General features: G+C 44.2%; 1 protein-coding gene across 1 annotated transcript in view; it reads right to left on the bottom strand.

The window, feature by feature from the left end:
- Positions 1 to 19,719, bottom strand: part of adamts17 (ADAM metallopeptidase with thrombospondin type 1 motif, 17) — a 95,388-nt gene that overhangs the window by 25,593 nt on the left and 50,076 nt on the right. Inside the window, exons 9-14 of the mRNA XM_074665576.1 lie at positions 15,295 to 15,435; positions 13,558 to 13,708; positions 10,555 to 10,656; positions 10,261 to 10,406; positions 8,790 to 8,959; positions 7,110 to 7,237 (exon numbers count right to left, since the gene is read on the bottom strand). Of these exons, the coding sequence (XP_074521677.1) occupies positions 7,110 to 7,237; positions 8,790 to 8,959; positions 10,261 to 10,406; positions 10,555 to 10,656; positions 13,558 to 13,708; positions 15,295 to 15,435 (838 nt within the window). The remainder of the gene's footprint in view (positions 1 to 7,109; positions 7,238 to 8,789; positions 8,960 to 10,260; positions 10,407 to 10,554; positions 10,657 to 13,557; positions 13,709 to 15,294; positions 15,436 to 19,719) is intronic.

The raw sequence follows: 19,719 nt of genomic DNA, 5'->3' as shown, positions 1-19,719 counted from the left end.
TACCTGTACAGATTACAGGTACTGGGCATCTGTACCGTATCGTTTCAAATGTGAATGGTACCCATCCCTAGTGAGAACCCTGGCTGAGGCCAACATGCACCAAAAACATGTCTGATTCCCCCAAACCCCATAATCCAATAGTGTCCCTCACCAGACCCCTGAGGGACACTAGCCCTGTTTCCACCAGTGGTCCAGTATGGCTCAGTACAGTTTGGTATGGGTCGGATCAGTAAAGCCTGATCCTGTTTGTTTCCACAGCCAACCGTGTCCTTCTTGGTAGGCAGGTTGTAAGCTAGATGCTGATAGCTGTGTCAGTTATAGCATGATGCCATGGCTGTGCTACACAGTGTACCCCGCTAATAAATCCAACAAAGATTTATTATTAGTCTGACACAGTAAACCAAGAGCAACCATGAAGACATCCAGCAATTCGTCTTCTCTGTGATAGGCATGTGTTTCTTTGTTACAAAAATCAATCAAGTTTTGTTCCAGAGAAGTCTGTGAGCCGCCAGGAGAAAAGCAGCAGCCGCTGTCACACAGGAAGTGACCATTCTTTCCACCAATCAATGGACTACAGTGTTTCTAGCTCCACCTTCTGAGATTGGATCGGTTTGTCTGGCACTCCAGTAGAAGGGTCCTGGTTTTAGTTTAAAGAAAACACCACATAATACGCTCCGTACTGAAACCACTGAACTGAACCACTTGGTGGAAACGAGACTTATCATGAGCCTTCGCCACGTCTTGAAGACCACAGGAGCAAACTCCCATACCTCCTCGAGGAGCGTTTACTGATCCACTGTCTAAACTTCTCCTCCATAATCAAAGGTTCAGCTACCTGAGCGCACTCTCCAGTCCCCCTTATCAAAAACAGGGGCAGCACCCTGGTCTCCCAGTCCACAGGCATCGTCCCAGAGCTCCACACCACACACACCAAAGTGTGTTACTCAAGACAACCTGCATGCATCCTGAGCCTTCAGCATCTCAGGATGAATCTCAGCCTCCTCTGGCGCCTCCTCTGGCTCCTCGCCACTGCTGCGCTCTGTTACTGTTCTCTCTCCTTTTTCTTGTCTTTGTTTAGACCCAGGCCACATTTTATGGTGGTCCAAAGTGGTCTCAAAACACCCTCTAATCACGACCTTTGTCCTACTTTCAGCAGGAATCCTGGACTCTAATCACTAAACACCTCAAGTGTGTACTTAGCTCCACGTCTCTGGAGCGATCCTGCGCAGTGGGGAACCATGAGTCACTGCTGAGATATTAAAGTAAAAACTTTGCGAGCACATGTGTGTCATAATTGCATCCATATTAGAATTCCTGGCTGAGTACTCTGCCCTGCCCTCTACCGCTCCTTCTTTCTGTCTGCCTGGACCAGGATCAGGGGGAATTCCTCCCAAATGTTCCACATCCAGCACTTGTAAATGAACACAGAAGACTGGCTGTATACGGGACATCAGGTCCACATAAAGTCCTCATTCCTCCCCAGAGCAGCAGCAGGCTGTGGAACTACAGTGGACTGAAGTCCTTGAACTGTCCCCTGAGGAGAGACTTCACTTCTCAGCTTTTCACTGGGGCATTTCTTCATTTTCATTCTGAAGAGAGTTTTGTTTTCATTCATTACAGATTCTGCTCACTGCTTACAGCACAGATCGAAGGATGTGAGCTTGTTTTATGGCTCTGCCTCCAAAAGCAGCAGCAGCCTGTTGAAGCAGCTGTGTGCAGCATCTCTCTGCAGTGAGTGTGCAAACTGAAACACATGCTTAACCAGTCAGTTCTGCATCTCTGCTGCTCTACTGTATGTCCACACACAGCAAAGTAATGTCTCAGAGCCAGCTTCCTCTGATCTGAACCACGCTGCCTCTGAGCACATTAGCTGTTTCACGCTGAGCTTCACAACTGGAAATAACGTCTGCGAGCATCAAATGAAAATGGTACTTTGAGCAAAACAGCCGCTCTCTGTTAAAGTTTAAGTTAAAGTTACTAAATCTTGAATATCTGTACTCTGACTGGGGCCTTGGTAAAATGTTTCAGATATGAATATGTAGTAGGGATGCACTGATCCAACTGTTCTGGTAGGAGTGCTAAAATTTCTTGAGTGTCCAGAAGTACTGGAAATCACATACACACCACGCAAAAGAAAAAAACTATTTTCACAGCAGAAATAAAATAATTTACAGCCTAGTACAAAACAAGTCCCTCGTTTGAATCTCTAATTTCACGATCAGCACACGCTGTAGGGGGTGAATATTTTTCCAACTTGGTGGTTCAGAGGATATTAAGACTGTGTGTTGGCCCAATCACAGGCACAGCTCAGGTCACCTGACTGACAGGCACCCTGTGGCTGACTCAAAGCACACCTCACTTCCAATATGGCCGCCCCAGCTGATTTACCTTAAATCAGTTTCAGAAACAGACGGGGGATGTCAGGGAGACTACACCAGTTTACTCCACAGTCTATAGTCCAAGTACTGATGCGATACCAGCGTTTAATACTAACCTGCATGCTCTGCAGAGGGATAAGGCTGGTAATGTTTTGGGTGAAAGGCATAAAATAAGTACACATGGAATTACTGATGTTCATTCAAACTACAAGGTCTTTAAATATTTACCAGCAGTTTGGTAAAAACAAAGCTTCAGAACTCACAGAAATGAATTTTCTGTGGACTGTTAATGCAGCAAAAAAAAAAGGGCAGACATGTTGTCCTCTTTTAAATCTCTTTGAAGACAGATTTTTAGAGATGAGCTTTTATTGGAGATTTTTCGCTGAGCGTGATTAAAATACTGCTTTTATTTTTAACTTTTACATTAACATGGAGAGGACCTTAAATCCTTCACCCTTTGTTGTTATAATCTGTTTAAATCTTTGACTGTTTTATTTTACAGACGTTTCCTTTATTTGGTGGTGGTTCTTAGCCTGTTGTATTTCTATGTATTTCCTCACATTTTTCTTTCACCTCTTTTACTTCTTCTCTTTTATTTGCTTTTACAGCTTGTTTTTACTATGTGAAGCACTTTGTAGTAAAATACACGTTGTAATAAATCAATAAATGAATGAATAAATTGGGTTTATTATTAAAGTGCATCAGAGATAACATTCCACTACAAAAATGTATTGCATAAAGGTTTGTAACCACATACTGTAAACTGTTTGATTGAATCATAACTCAGCTTTAGTCTTTGAGTGACAATAAAAATTAGGGTTGATACCCTGTCCCAGGACCGGGACCATGATGGAGACTGCTGCATCCCCAATAACTGGGCATGTCTCCATTCACATCTCTGGCCCTGATTCAATTTTTCAGTCCTGCATATCTGATATTTGGGTTTGCTGGGAGTGGAGCTCTTTGACAACACTGAAACAAAAAAACAGAAAAAATAAAACATGTCCCAAGCTCATTTCATTCAACTTAGTCCAACTTTGTAAAACTGTAAAAACTTAATGCATGCAATACAGCACACCTCAACCTGAAGCTGCTCTGAACTCTGATAAGACCCTGTGTGATTGGTGACAGTGGAGCCTCCCTCCAGGATGATGAGCCTAAACGTCAAACATTTATGAGACAATCTGAGGTTAACTTTTGGACTCAGTGCTGCAAGGATTAAGTGTGGAGTACTGATTAGAGATGGGTACCGAGTAAGGTACTTTTATAGGTATCGACCAAATTCTGTCAAAAGTACCGAGTACCGATTCACATAAACCCAAAAGGTACCAGATTTAAGTACCTAAATGCATCTTTGTGACTGTGAGGGAGTGGAAGAGTGGGAGATTTTCCATGCTGGACATGAACACTAGGGTGACCAAGCGTCCTCTTTTGCCCGGACATGTCGACTTTTTACGTCCTGTCCAGGGTGTCCGGGCGGGTTTAATAAATTCACGAAAATGTGCGGTGTTCACCGATTTTCATAGGACCATTACTCGCGTCCGTAAATTGACCGGCGCTTGCGAACAATACTATCATGCGCATCACTTACCAAGAGGCTGCCTTGTGGGCAGGTCTGCTCTGCGCGTGCACACACACGCATAGAGAGTGAGAAGATCAGAGAGAAGGCGAGAGAGAGAGACATAGACGGAGAGCGGAGAAGACGGGGCTGTTTAGACAGCGGAGCTGTATTGCACGGGAGATGCCTAAGCGTAAGTGCAGCTTCACAGATGAACTGCAAAAAAAAAAAATTCCGACATACCGTCCCGATCGGGACAAGTGGGAGGCGGAGTGAACCGTGTGCAAAGCTGGCACATATGTCTCAGTGTCCAATAAAGGTGCTGGAGATCTCAAAGCTCACATGGACACCAAAAAACATGACATGACAATGGCATTTCATACTGTAAAACACCACAACAGCTACAGGTCCATGGATTGTACCAGTGCCTTGCTAAAAAAAGACATTTCCTGACTCTGACGTTGCTAAAAAGTTTAGGAGTGCTGGCACCAATGCCCGGTACCTGGCAATCGGTACCAGTGCTCAACGGTACAAATTTTCGGTACTCTTTTGTAGTTATGTGGTAAAAAATATCGATTTCTTTAACAATATTATATATATATATATATATATATATATATATATATATATATATATATATATATATATATATATATATATATATTTTTTTTTTTTTTTTTTCAATTTAACATATATATCCTTCAGTTTATACCCTTGCAATGCTGTGTTCATGTCCATCATGGAAAATCGACTATTCTTTCACTTCCTCACAGTCACAAGGATGTGTTCAGGTACCCAAACGTGGTACCTTTTGATTTTACATGAATCGGTACTCTGTACTTTTGACAGAATTCGGTCGGTACCTTAAGAAGTACCTGATTCGGTACCCATCTCTAGGTGTAATAGCCCCCCATTCTGTTGAAGTCACTCATGAAGCACTCAAAAAAATCCAGTACTGTGGTGTTTCCACAGACGGGAGTAACCACGGGGCAGTGAAAATATTAAGAATATAAGAAGCCTGTCTGAATTTGTGCCTCGAGGCCAGTGCCGTTGTCCTCTTTTTTGGAAATCAAAATATGGTCACCCTAATGAACACAGCATTGCGAGGTTATATACTGAAGAAAGAATATGTTAAATTGAAAAAAAATGTGTATTTTATTCTTTAATAAATTGATATTTTTTTTACCACTATAACACAGAAAGTACCGAAAATTGGTACTGTTGAGTACCAGTAAAGATTGACAGGTACCGGGTATAGGTACCGTATCATTTTGAATGTGAAAGGTACCCATCCCTAGTGCTGATCATTGATCAGTTAGAAAAAAAAACTGACTGGTACAAACATGAAATGCATCAAACTGTGATTTTGCGTGTGCACTTTTTCATGTGCAGGGAAAGAACTTTTTTATTAAATTACTTATGAGTGAATTAAGGGCCATTGTAAACAGATAAAGCTGTGATTGAATAAACACAGTCCTTTTTTACTCAGGACAACTCTGATCTGCATGTTACGTTGTATTGGAGTGTTACTGATTAGAATTAATTTGAACCAGCTTGGTGAAACAGCTTGGTGAAACAGCTTGGTGAACCAGCTTGGTGAACCAGCTTTGTGAACCAGCTTTGTGAACCAGCATTGTGAACCAGCTTGGTGAAACAGCTTGGTGAACCAGCTTGGTGAACCAGCTTGGTGAACCAGCTTGGTAAACCAGCTTGGTAAACCATCTTAATAAAACAGCGTGGCGAAATGGTTGGTGAAATGGTTGGTTTTGGGTGCTCCCTGTCTTTCCATGAGCCATGTAAAATGGCACAGCCTGAGGTCTCCCTCCTTTGTCTGTGTAGAAGAAAAGGCAAAGCTGTGAGAGTGTCTTTCAGGAAGACGAGCTGAGTCATTTGTGGGATCCAAATATCAAACCTCTGTTTGCTTTCAGTCTGCACCCAGGTCACTTTAATGTTATACTCACCTTTTCTAAATGCCAGTTTCCCACAGCGACAGTGAGAGGTTTTAATCCAGAGGAATACACGCCACCCTCTCAGGTGTCCATTCCTGACAGAGCTTATTGTTGTTAACTGTTGTCAGGGGCATGAACTCTGTTAAAACATGCTCTACTGTTCAGTGTTATTCACATTACGTAGAGATTAATGCTTTACATCCACAGTAAATGTGATGTTTGCCCTCAGCAGGTGATTTAATCAGGAAGTAAACGCCATCTGTGGGATTATTTGTCAAGTCTTTAAAACACCTGAACAACAATCCAGAGCTGTTTATTTAATTAATGTCTTATTTATTTATAAATGTCAGCTGTGGCTCAGTGCGGGATATAATAACTTCTTGTGTCAGCGCTGGAGTTTAAAACTAATGTTTGTATAGCTGCAGACAGGAGAAAAGGATTTTTTTCCCATGATGCACCCTGCCCCCACCTATAACATGCTGCAGACTGTATATCTTCGTATGACAGGTGTAAAATGCTGTGTGTCAGTGAGATGACCCTGACTTGAGGATACAAGCAAACACTTGTAGTCTATCATTAGTGCCTGAGAATAAAAGACCCTGAACGGCTCACCAAGCTCCACGGACGGCCATCTTTACAACTGCTGGCTCCTTTCTGCTGCTCCGCCATGAGCACACACCTCACCTCTGTCTGTCTGTGTGTGTGTGTATTTTAAACTGGATGCTGGTTTGTTATCACTGTTCTGTTGTTTTTTAAGGGTATAAAGTGTGTTAGCTTCTGTGTTCATTTTTCAGAAAGCAGGAGAGTCAGATTTGGTCCCTCATCAGTGCCTCATTTGGAGGCGTCTGATCCGGCCAGGTGTGAACAGTGATTGAGCTGTCACCTCTGATCAGATCAGCAAGACCACATCACTCCACCAGCTGCAGCAAGCGAGTCCAGATTATAATCTCTCCACTTCTGACATCACCCAGCCCCCATGACTCCTCCGACTCCCAATCTCAGGAGGTCTGAGCTCCTTCAGAAGACTGTCAATGAAAGGAGCGGCTGTGACTGAGGCAAGAGACATGCTGATTGCATTCTTCGTGGACAGCTGTGTGACTATGTGTGTGTGTGTGTGTGTGTGTGTGTGTGTGTGTGTGTGTGTGTGTGTGTGTGTGTGTGTGTGTGTGTGTGTGTGTGTGTGTGTGTGTGTGTGTGTGTGTGTGTGCCAGCATTTCTAGGTACCTGACACCTTCCGTTAACACACAGGTCAGCCTCGTATGGTCCACACGGTGTCCCGTCCATCACTCTGTCAGCAACCAGGACAGAGACATCTCGACCCACGGGGCTGCAGAACAACACACACGGCTTCTCTGCTCACACACACACACACACACACACACACACACACACACACACACACACACACACACATACACACACACACACACACACACACACACACACACACACATACACACACAAACAGTGCTTTAAATTGGCAGTTTTTGCTCTGTTTTTAAACAAACACCCAAATGTTTTACTATCGACCACTCTTAGGAATTCTTTCCTGTTAAATCCTGGATTGTTGCGTTTTCCTGTTTCACTTTGAAACTTTGTCTAGTGTATGCCTTGTTTTAAGGATGTCAGGTGACCTTAACGTCACGGCTGCCATCTTTAGGCATGAAGCACCATCACCTGGCTGCCTGGCTCTAACAAAGCTAATGGGCACGACAGGGACGTTTACAGTTAGTTACAGCAGCAAACAGGAAATGTGAGGAGAAAGAATAGGAGTACATCAAACAGAATAATAACATAGAGTAATTCAGAAACAAACATTTCCATATTTAACACAACATCAAGGTAAAAAGACTTCTGAAAGGAGTGAGACATGTTCAGAGGAGACAGCTTGGTCATCATTCTCCTCTCTGCCTCCACTTCCAGAGGATCCACAGGATCCACATGGTCCACAGGGTCCACAGGGTCCACAGGGTCCAGAGGGTCCACAGGGTTCAGAGACCAGTCCAAGACTGAGCTGGACCTCTTCACTAGTCTGTTCAGTCTTGCTCTGCTTTGTCCCATCCCCCCATGTGGCGTTCGTAGCCCGTGTTAGTTCCATTAGCCGTGTCTCTGTGAATAGCATGATGCTACTCAACCTGAATTACCCCTGGTGCTGGGTTAGCACAGCTGGCTTGTTCATCTTGTTGGCGATGGATCTTACATTCCCCATAACGGTGGATGGAAGGCCAGGTCCATGTTATTTCTTCTTAGCTCTCACTGCAGTGCCAGCATGCTGCCTTGCCTCCTTCTACTCAGGTCCAGTTGGGCCTAGCATAGGTTAGCATTAGTATGCTAAAGGCTGATACAGCTGATCTTGTGTGTAAACAATACGACCATGTAGGATGGTAAAACCACCACTGCAGACATAACCAGTTTGGTGTCCACAACCAACGAATGGGGACAAATAAAAGGAACAGTAGGTTGATACTTTCCACCTGTCAGGTTTTCTAATAATTTTGGCCACCACTGTACTTCTTAGGGACTTCATTGAAGCTTGCTGGAAGTCAAAGGATTTTTGCATTTAAATAGATATCGTCCTACTAACGAGAAGTTTCCTCATGACATGACTGGTCCTACAGATGGCCGAGCGCTGTGTAACGTCGAGTGAAACGCGTTATTTGTGTTCCTTTTATTCTTCATCCAGATTCAAGCAAATGGATTCATGTGACAATCAAAACTTTGTAGGTGGAACTGTTAACAGAAAGCAGACATGGATTTTTGGTAAAGCTGCATGAAGTGTCTTTGTCCACAGGGGGCGCCACAGTCAAGGCAAGCTGAAAGTTCCTCAGAGCAGCTCAGAATGTAAACACACACTTTAGAGTCACAGAGAGGGTTTGGTGTGTGTGTGTGTGTGTGTGGCCTCACCATCGTTGATGACAGCAGTCAGCATGCCGCCCTTTTTCTTGCTGGCATGGCGGTCGTAGGAGAGACACTGCAGGTCTCTAAAGCTGGGGGCCCCCTTAGGACATGGGGGACCCTCACAGGCCATATGCTCGACACTGGCTCTCTGACAGTGTCGCCCACCAGGACCAGGACTGCCCACAACACACACAAATACACACACACACACACACACACACACACACACACACACACACACACACACACACACACACACACACACACACACACACACACAGAAATACAAACACATGTGAGTGTAAAACAAATACAGGGCCATTATCGTCCCACTCTGCCAAAACACACAGTCAGACACATAAACACACACCAACCCATCAGCTCCTCTGTTAGAGGCAAAACGGCTCGTTAAACAGTGTATTCTGGTGTGTGTGTGTGTGTATGTGTGTCACAGCTGAGGCCAGAGGAACAGCACTGTGAATGGCTTCAGAGGCCTGCAGAGGGCGCTATGGGTAACTACTCCACCATGACTGATCCACTATAGCTCTGTTTGAGTGGTGACACTCTGGATGAACACGCAGAGACCCAGGGAGAGCTGCTGCTCAGGTTCTGCCCCTACACTTCTCACTTCCTCCACATTAGGGTTAGGGTTAGTTGTTGTTTGACTCCGTGGCTGTTTCTACACTGTTTCCTCTGAGAACATTTGGCAGCAGATGTACGGCAGGGTAAACCAGAGTGGGGTTTAAACACACAAGTCCCTCCATGTTTATGACCATACTGTCAGTAGACATTTACAGACTGTGAAATATGGAAACATAAAGCAGAAACCCTCCCAAACCAAAGACCAGCACACAGGAATCAGAAAACTACGTCCAGACAGAGAACTGCTCCAAACCTATCAGCTTAATTACTGATTTTTCAGGATTGAGAATGATCATAGCTATGTTTTGATAATAGTTTCACTGTGAACATGAAATCTGTTCTGGACTCAGAAAGTCATCGGTTTCATCATCTCTAGTGTTTCAGCATAAAGTGTGACCCTGTTAACTCGTGACCGGCAGGTCTCCAGTTAGCACGGTCACCCTAAACTCCAAAACACTGGTTGTTCTGTACCGGTCCTGATCCTGTCAGAACTTAGGAGAACTTGAGTTGACGGCGGAGTATGGATTCTGACAAACTGACCTCAGAACAAGTGGACATTTTAATATGCCTACAGTCTGACTAAAGAGTTTAAAGAGCGCTAACTTGTCTGAATGAACAAAGCTAAACCCCGCTTCAGTTGCCAAATGTGTGCCCACAGACTAAACACATCTTTTATCATTTTGAAACAATGTCAGAAACATTTCTGTACATTTACACAGTCAGTAAATTTCCCTGTCACACACACACACACACACACACTTTATCCGACAGAGAGACAAGGAGAGACAGGGAGAGACAGGGAGAGACAGGCAGACGGATGGATGGGCAGACATACGGAGGGTTGTCACATTTCCTCTGTCTGAACTGGACTCCAGTACCACAGGTCCTGCTGCACATGCTCCACTGGCTCCACGGACTCCAGTCCCCATCCACATGCTGAGGGATGGGAGTCTTACTTACACACTCTCCTGTCCTGCACCACTGACACACACACACACACACACACACACACACACACACACACACACACACACACACCACACACACACACAAACAAACACTTATTTGAACCGTTCTTTATGTCAGCAGGAATCTTCAGCCTCTCTGCATGTTGAAAGCACAGCCGCACCTTGTCGGCTCCACACTCTGTCCCATCCAGAGGAGGATCCAGTTTGGTCTTGCAGGATGAGTCTCCTTCTACTAAACACCACAGACCAGCACACATCAAGTGCTGACACACACACACACACACACACACACACACACACACACACACACACACACACACACACAAAGAAAAACAGTTTAAAAATCAAGAATTTCAGGTGAATCACTTTGAATATTTTCCTCAGATGATTATATTGCAGCAGGTTTCAAAGCTGCCAGTGAAAGATATCATCAGATATCATCAAGTCATTTAGATCCAGAAATATAAAAAAGATAATAGGATAATAGTTTAACGGAACAAAAGTCCCCTTCAAAGACCCATAACAAGAGGGAAGTTTTTCAGAAGTTCCCCTTTTCCAGCCACTAGAGGGCCACAGCATGCACACAGCAGATACAGGATGAGTGCACCTGTTGGGACTGCTTTAAAGGAGGGAGCACGGCAGAGCAAGACTTCTAGAGTGAAAAGGTTTGTTTTCTTTGCCGTGAAGGGACAAACTGTGAATATGTGGGACAACAGATCTTGAAGGAGTTAATCACAGAAGACTCAGAGTAAGTATCCAGGTCAGAGGAAACAACCTTACACTCCACACCTTTTTTATTTTCCCTCGCTGTCTTTCACAATCAAATGACATGCTTGAGCTCAGAGGACATGTGTTTTCTCTGCTGAAGTTGTGCATTAAGCCACTACCAGGTGGATTGGAGCAACAGCAGCCTCCCTAATATCAGGCTCCAGTCACAGAGGTCCTGCTGCTGGAATCTCAAGCATTTTTACAACAAACAGGGATTACCACCTCATGGTTGTTTTCCTCCACCAGCCAGCGCAGAAAACCTTTACCTCCAGCAGAATCACAGGGGGGCCGTGATTGGGGTACGTTTTTATAACACACAGCAGAAGGATGAGCCCTGAAGACACTGCAGTCGCATAAGGAGGTCAACTTTTCACCAGAGGTGTCACAACATAGTCATTATGTTGTGAGTGGCCTGGCGTACAGTCCAGGACGGCTCCTTTTCACTTCCTCTGCAGATCATGTGATCATGGCACTGTTCGTCACAGTCACAATCACAACAACCTTTTTGTTAGTTTCTTTTTTTTTTTAAACATAAAGGATGATGCTATCACATTTAGGGTTTTTGTCTCACCTTTATCTCTGCAACACAATTTATCAAAACCCACACAGATCTATGGATTTTTGTTTCTACAGTTTTTGAATGCCTGGTTTTCTTCTGTCAAGCAGCATGTACAGTATGACCTCATCTACCTATTTTGTGAAAAGCCCAAGAAAAATCTGAATTATTTATTGTTTTAATACTTGAACGTTGTCCTCAATAGTTTAAACACTATAGATAAAAGGGAAATACAACTTACAATGTTCAAAGTATTCATTAAAATAAATGTAAAACAGTGATATTAAAGACTTTTGATATCCTGGATTGGTGGTCATTTTTTTCTCATTTAAGTCAGGCACTTCCTGTCTTTTTTTGTCGGCCCTCCTTTGATGATAAATTACATTACATATGTAATGAATGGCCTTACAGTCAAAAATAATAATAAAACAATAATGAAATGTATTGCAGTAACTTATCTTTCCCACTAGGGGAGGCCTTTGAATCAAGAAAGACGTTAGTGTGTGTACTGTACCAGCAGTGCCTACAACAGACTGTAAAAAAAACATAAATGGACATCATCTTGCTCGGCACCAAGTGAGGTTCCCACGAAAACTGCTCCCCCTGGTGGCTGGCTGCAGTACAGGTCAAAAACTCTGTCTCTCCAGTCATCCCACATATGTGGTGTGGTGATATGATATTTTTGGGCAGTGCTGTGTTTCAAGTGTGTCAAGTATTTTTTTTTCCTTGTCATTGGTTATTAGAGGTTAAAAACGGGTTTTGTGTCACATGTAACAATTATTTTGTTGTGTATTTTTTTCAGGAACAGTAAAAAATGTAGGAAAGGAGAGCCAAACAGAGATTAGACTTGAAAAGAAAAAATTAGACTCTTCTTTTCATCTGGCTCTGCTCAGATTCTCTATTGTTTAGGCTCTAGCTGCAGATGATGGCACCTCAGACGGTGTTGAGGCTTCAAAACTGTTCAGTAGAAGAAGGCAGAGCCATGCTGTCCACTTTGTACACAGTCTGTGGTGCCCACTGATTCAGTATTAACTCATTCTGTAGTATGCACTCAGGTTTAGGTGCATTACTGCCTCCTAGTGGACCAAGTCACCATCACAACTACAGTACAACAACACTTCGGTCAGATGGCCTATGAGACAGAAGTGTAGTGATGTGTGAAGAACATCAGTAAATCTCCTCACTCCTCAAGTGTTTACTTTTACAAACTCATTGAAGTCCTCATAAATGAACTTCTTTTAGTTTACAGTGGGATCATACTGTGGACTATAGAGCGGTTACTAACCCTGTACCCCCCAGTTTGGAAACCACTTCTTTCAGCCCATCTGGAAAAAGCGGAGGACCAAGCAGATTGGTGACAAATGGATGAATTTCATTCAGGTCTTAGTTTAGGCTGAGGCTCAAACTATAGACTGTACTTTCTGACAGCACAACCGCTCACCAAAAGTGATGCCAAAGCATAGGGCACTCTCTCTTTTGATTGGCTGCAGTGACAGACAGGGAACCTCCTTCATGCTAACAGATGGAGCATGGCTAAAACTCTTAAACTAAAACATATGTCACGTTTTTGGGAAATGGAAACCACATTAAAACAACAAATAATTCACGCGTACCCTCAAGGTTTACACAAACACTTCTCTTACACAGTGAAAAACCATAGCTGCTGTTTTTTCTTACGTCAGCGAGTTTCCCTCTGTCCTTTAATGGACCACCTCCTCTTTAAACTCCTGAACACCGATCTAACACCTGCTTTGAGGAGAGCTGAGGTTATGGAGGGAGAGTTTTCAAAGTGAATCATGGCTGACATTTACAGCAGCAGCACTGATGAAGTGTGTCTCACCTCCATGTCATTGCAGAAAGTTGCGTTGGTTCCAAACAGGATCTGGCACTGTTCGTCCACGCTGTAGTGCATGCCGGGCAGTTTGGGTGGGAGCCGGACCTGGAACCTGCTCCTGGGGTCTGTGTGCAGGAGGCAGGCACTGGATTTGGACCTGTTTGAAAGAAACCTCAGTGAGGGTGTGTTCAGAGAGAGCTGTTGTATTTGCAGCAGTTTGCTTTTCCTTCTAACACCTGAATCTGTGGTCACTCACTGTTGAGGTTTCAATGGTCCCCTCATCTACAGTTACTCTCTTTGTATTTTCTGCAGAGTTTTTTGGTTACAGCAACTCCTTCTACCTGTTCATCTTTTAGAGGCAGAGAATTCAACTCTAGCCATGGTGCAAGGAGTAGAAAAACAAGCCCAAAAAGGTCAAAACCCCTCACTGTAGCACTTAGAAAAGTTATTCTCTTTACTAAAAATTTTATTCCGTGTCACATTTTTACTCTGTCTCAGGATGTTAGTTCACCTTTATTTATCTGATTATGAAAGACAAAAATATGCACAAGATGCTAGCAGAGAATGTTGAATCTGCTTTTATTGCTTTGCTTTGTCAGCACCAGTTTACAGCAAATTTACTCAGGCCCAAAAAGAAGTAACAAAAAAAAAAAAGGATAATGATTCATAGTCAATACTGTTGAATCTGAATACTTCCTGTTGTATTAGTGGGCGGGACACTGTGTGGCTGCGAGCAGCCTCACCTCACCTCTGATTGGTCAATCCCAACAAACTGGGTTGAGCTTTGTGACTGGCACACGACGTTTCTGTCTCTCTTCACCACTGCAATATAATCTTGTCAGACACTTTTAGCACACACTCTGATTTTCCAAAATAAGGTTAATGTGTGAAACTTTGTGTGTTTCCTATTCAGTTTTGCTGATTGGGTAAAACTGCAGATAAAAAGTGTGAGGTAAGACTGATGGACAGAGCTCTGCCTTACTGAAGGGGGTGTGAGTAAACTGCTGTTTTTCTATGCAAGAACTTGAACACAGACAAACACACAGACACACAAGGACACACACAGACACATGCAGACAAACACAGACTCACGCAGACACACACAGACACCCAGACACACACGGACACACACAGACACACGCAGACACACACAGACACACGCAGACACACAAGGACACACGCAGACACACACGCAGACACACACAGACGCATGCAGACACAGGCAGACACACAGAGACAAACACAGACACACACGGACACACACAGACACATGCAGACACACGCAGACCCACACGGACACATGCAGATACACATGGACACTGGGGCTGGGCGATTATGGTAAAAATAAGAATCTCGATTATCTTAAGTGATATTGAAATCACAATTAATATACACAATTATTCATTTATTCAAAAACTTCAGTACTGATTTAAACACAACTTTAAAGAACCAGCAAGTGACACATACAGTATTATTGATACACATAAGTCACACACACTCGCTGTGGCTGCACATGGAACACAGAAGAGCTATGAAGCACAGGAACTTGCATACATCTACACTGTGTGGCATATTAATTGTTTTTCTTCGACTATATTGTTTTTATGATTGTCAGATGGCAAAATTGAAAACACGATTAAAATCCAATTAATTGTCCAGCCCTAATGGACACATGCAGACACACACACAGACACACAGCAAAGAGCTGACTGACACATTTCTGCTCACCAAGCTGAGCCTCACCTAAGGAAGTTCTCCAGGTCATCTCGACTGCAGGAGGACCAGGACAGGTCGCTGGGGTTTCTTCCTTTCACCCACTCTCCGGACATGATGTGGGAGTGACCGGTGCAGGTGGCGTGGTCGTCATCGTGGCTCATCCCCACGCTGAAGAGAAGACACAGGGACAAAGACGCTGAGTCAGACAGAAGTGTTACCGTTTCTAGTGTTTCTTCAAGATCCTGCTCATCAACCACAAAGCTCTCAGTAACCTTGCTGCCCTACACTTTTCAAACCTGCTCCACTCTCCAACGTCACCCCCTGATCCGCCATCTGAGATCTTCAGACGCCAACTTCCTGTCCCCCATCACCAGGACCAAGCACCGCACCAGTGGTGACAGAGCCTTTTCCACAGCTGCTCCCTCCCTCCAGACACCCGCAAACCAGACCCACCCCTCTCTTTCAAAAATCAACTCACAATCAAGCTGCATAAGTAGGGATGTCCTGGTCCAGATCCTGAGTACTGGGTTGAGGCTGATTCTGGCATTTTTTATGTTTTGTATAGCTTCACTGGAGCTACACATCACAGTCAAACATCCAGGGTGATTTAAACATGATGTGATAACTTTAATTATGAATAAACATTTCCATGAAAGGAGAAAAACATAGTAGTTGTGTTGGTCTCTAATATCTACGTTCCCAGTCTCGCAGCGTCTTTTGAGCGTAAACACTTAAAAGGGGCATATCATGCTTGTTTCTCCTTTTCACGATGCCAGACTAGGATGCCTGTAAAGCATTTCTGCCCTCAGTACAAGTCATTTAGTTCCTTCATTGCCCCACAATAGTGTTCTCAATATCCTCATTTTAGGCCATTCTGAAGATCTCATTGAAACGCTCCGTTTGGAGAATGACCTCCAGTAACCTCCCAACGTTACAGCCCTTTGTGCTCTGATTGGTCAGTTCTATCAGAGGGGTGGAGGGGGTACAGCCAGGAGGCGGTTTTTGCAGCATGGCAGTATTTACAAAATTGCCATATTGAATGGAGCAGACCGAGCGAGTTTGCTGTTTGCCAAAACTTCACCGTAAGGCATTGATAGCACTAATACAATGGCAGAGTGTAGGATACGTCCTTTTGTATTGGACCCCGAGTCAGACCTGGACGGTTCTGCAGCTCAGGAGGAAGAAAATCCATCTGGACACAGATCATCTCAGGACGCTTCAGTGTGGTGAGTCAAACCAGTACTGTAACATGTAGAGTTTATACGTTTATACTCAGCTCTTGGTGGGTGTATCCCTCGGTGGAGGTTGTGTGACTAACTGACATCACAGAGGAGGAGCTGCTTTATCAGATTACTCCAATAAAAAGAAAGGATCCTTGTGTCGTCACGACAGTCGAAATCTCATGGCCAACTGACAATGACCTATTTTCAGAGGCATCAAATCTCGTTCTAGGATATCAGAAAAAATACAATATCTCATTTTTTGAAAATTCAGGGGGTGTAAGGTCCTGTTTTCAAATTTATTATATTACATGTAAGTATTAAATCAGGGATCAGCATGATATGTCCCCTTAAAAACAAAAAAAGCGTGCAGCTTCACTTTCTTCTTCAGCGAAGCTTTTCTCCGAAACCAAAAATGGGATTGGGACTCGGAATTGGCTGAAACTCAATACTCAATATTTAAGATCAGGATCAAGGCAAAAAACGCTAACCAGGATATCCCTACGTTGGTAAAGGTAACTTCAATCTTAGACAGAAGAAAACTATAGTTGGTGATATTAAGTTTCTCTTTTGAGTGAATGTGAAGCTCTGGCCTGACACTTCATGTTTGACCTGAATGTTTCTGGACACCCAGAGTTCAGAGGACTTTGCCTGTATCTTTCTCTTCACATGTATGTGTGAACAGAGCTTTTCCTCACACTACGCAGCGTCAACAACCTCAGCCAGCATCCTCTGGGTCTGCTGAGGTTAGAGAAGCACTCACACGTCTCACAGTAACAACCCTCAAACTGTCTACCCAAAATGCATCTGTGTATACACAATGCATGTGTTGGAGTCGGATAAAAGTATAGAGCAACTGGACGCGAGTGTTGGTTGAAATAAGAGAATTCATTTAGACACAGACTGACTCTTTATGTGTGTGTGTGTGTGTGTGTGTGTGTGTGTGTGTATGTGTGTGTGTGTGTGTGTGTGTGTGTGTGTGTGTGTGTGTGTGTGTGTGTGTGTGTGTGTGTGTGTGTGTGTGTGTGTGTGTGTGTGTGTGTGTTTCCATCTAAAGCCATGACCCACATTTGCAAATTAAAAACATCAACCTGCTCCGAGCTGCAGGCACAGACTCAGAGAGGAACAGCTCCAGTGCAGACTCTCTTCCCCTGGTTCAGAGCAGACGGAGGGACAGGCACATGTTGGTGTTCACCTTTTTATATTTCCACCTCCCATCTGTGTTTCCTCAGCAGATGATGGGAGTTCCTCTGAGACCAGCCGGCTGATCCCAGAAGCCTGATCCTTGAAGCCTGACCTGACACTGTCCGAGCTCAGCTCAGCTGAAGTAAGGCCACATAAAGAGTCCAGTCTGTAACGTTCACTTCCACCTACGAGCTAAGTTTCAGCTCACTCACCATCTCCATCAGGATGAGAGAGCACTCTGGGGCTAGTTGGGGTGTTTAGTTTACGTAAAAACAAGTAAACAGCATTAGAACAAACAAAAAGAGTGTGGAAGTGAAGTGTACCACGCTAAAAGCTCGTGCCTAAGCATGGCACACTTACACACTTACACACTTATGGGCATGCTAGCCAAACCAACTTGACTCTAGGGTTGAAGCGTGCTTGGGCAGAAGTGACGATAGGAGGACCCTGAAGCTTGTAACCTGCCACTGGATGCATTGCCAGCTAGCTATCTGTCTAGGCTTCACTAACGTGGCTGGAGGTGTGTTTAATATCTGGGTCTGCCTGTTCAGAAACACTGTTCAACGTTGTTCTGTCTTTCACACAACGTCTTAACCACTTCATCGCTGAGGTGGAGAGTAATCAGCTTCTGAGCAGTTTGAGGTTTTTGTATTCATGTCAGCCACTGAACACCAGTCAGACAGCCCAGGCTAACACCTCCACCTTCCCCTCAAGCTGTACCCTGGAGGGCTTGAAATCCCAAATGGGCTGTGCACTGGTTAATGTACTTTGATAAAATTATGTGTGTGTATAAATACAGCCTGTAAAGGTGTGTGTTCATGTGGATCACAGTGTTCGCAATCTGCTGCTCTGTGGCAGCGAAACACCACGCCAGGCTGAGCAAAACCTTTATAAGACCACTTCAGCTTGTTAAAACACACTCAACACAATCATTCCTTTTAGCATATGTGTGTGTGTGTGTGTGTGTGTGTGAGTGTGTGTGTGAGCTTTTGTGACACTGATTCCATAACGTGCACACACTGGCAGCATCAGAATTAGAGCGTGCCAGCCTGGTACCTTTCCTGGCCTCAGAGCTGGAGCAGAGTGCTGTGGGGCCGTGCAGAGTCGGAGCTGCTTGAAACACACACACACACACACACACACACACACACACACACACACACACACACACACACACACAAACACACTTGAAAATCAGGTAAATGAAGCCTGAGCTGTGTGTGGGGCTTTGTGTGAATGCTTTAAAACAAAGTGTCTCAGAGCAGAACATTAACACAGTGAGTAAAAGAAATGATCACCCTGCATCATTAAACATTAAGAATATGAATCTACTCTTTGAATTCCCAAATGTGAGTGTATGTGTGTGTGTGTGTGTGTGTGTGTGTGTGTGTGTGTGTGTGTGTGTGTGTGTGTGTGTGTGTGTGTGTGTGTGTGTGTGTGTGTGTGTGTGTGTGTGTGTGTGGTGGAAGGGGGGTTCGTCTCCACCGTGCGTAATGAACGTTCATCTAGTCTCTCCACCCCCCCATCCCCCTCTGGGGCTCAGTTGAAGGACCTGTGCAGCAGCCTGTGACCCATCTGAAACCTCCACCTCCATAGCTTCAAACTTCATTTTCCTTTACCGCCGCTATGCACTCCAAATGCAGCTAGCACGCCCTAAATCCTCAGTTAAAGAGGGCGCTTTGCTCCTGTTATCAAGTTTGCTAGTTTTAGTGGATCACTAATCACTGGGGGTGTAACTGTACACAAAAATCACGGTTCGGTACGTACCTTGGTTTTAGGGTCACCGTTCGGTACATTTTCGGTACAGTATGGAACAACGCAAAACCATTTGCTTGTTTAGCATGTTTATTAAACCAAAAACTTTCCATTATACAGCGAGGGGGGAGGCTCAGCTAGCTCTGGTTGGTCGTTAGCAGCAGCCATGATGCACAATTCAGACACAAGCTCCTGTGGCTACGGAAGCTCTTTGATATTCATCCTCTGATTTGCTCACCATGAGACGTCACGTCCACATGATATGCACATGATCCCAAAGCACGAATCACAG

Source organism: Halichoeres trimaculatus, unplaced genomic scaffold (assembly GCF_033239565.1).
Source record: "Halichoeres trimaculatus isolate MK-OKI-2021-1 unplaced genomic scaffold, fHalTri1.1 fHalTri1_scaffold_3, whole genome shotgun sequence".
In the NCBI taxonomy this organism is placed as follows: Eukaryota; Metazoa; Chordata; class Actinopteri; order Labriformes; family Labridae; genus Halichoeres; species Halichoeres trimaculatus.
The sequence above is the reverse complement of the archived record's forward strand: the minus strand, read 5'-3'. Positions and strand labels throughout refer to the sequence as shown.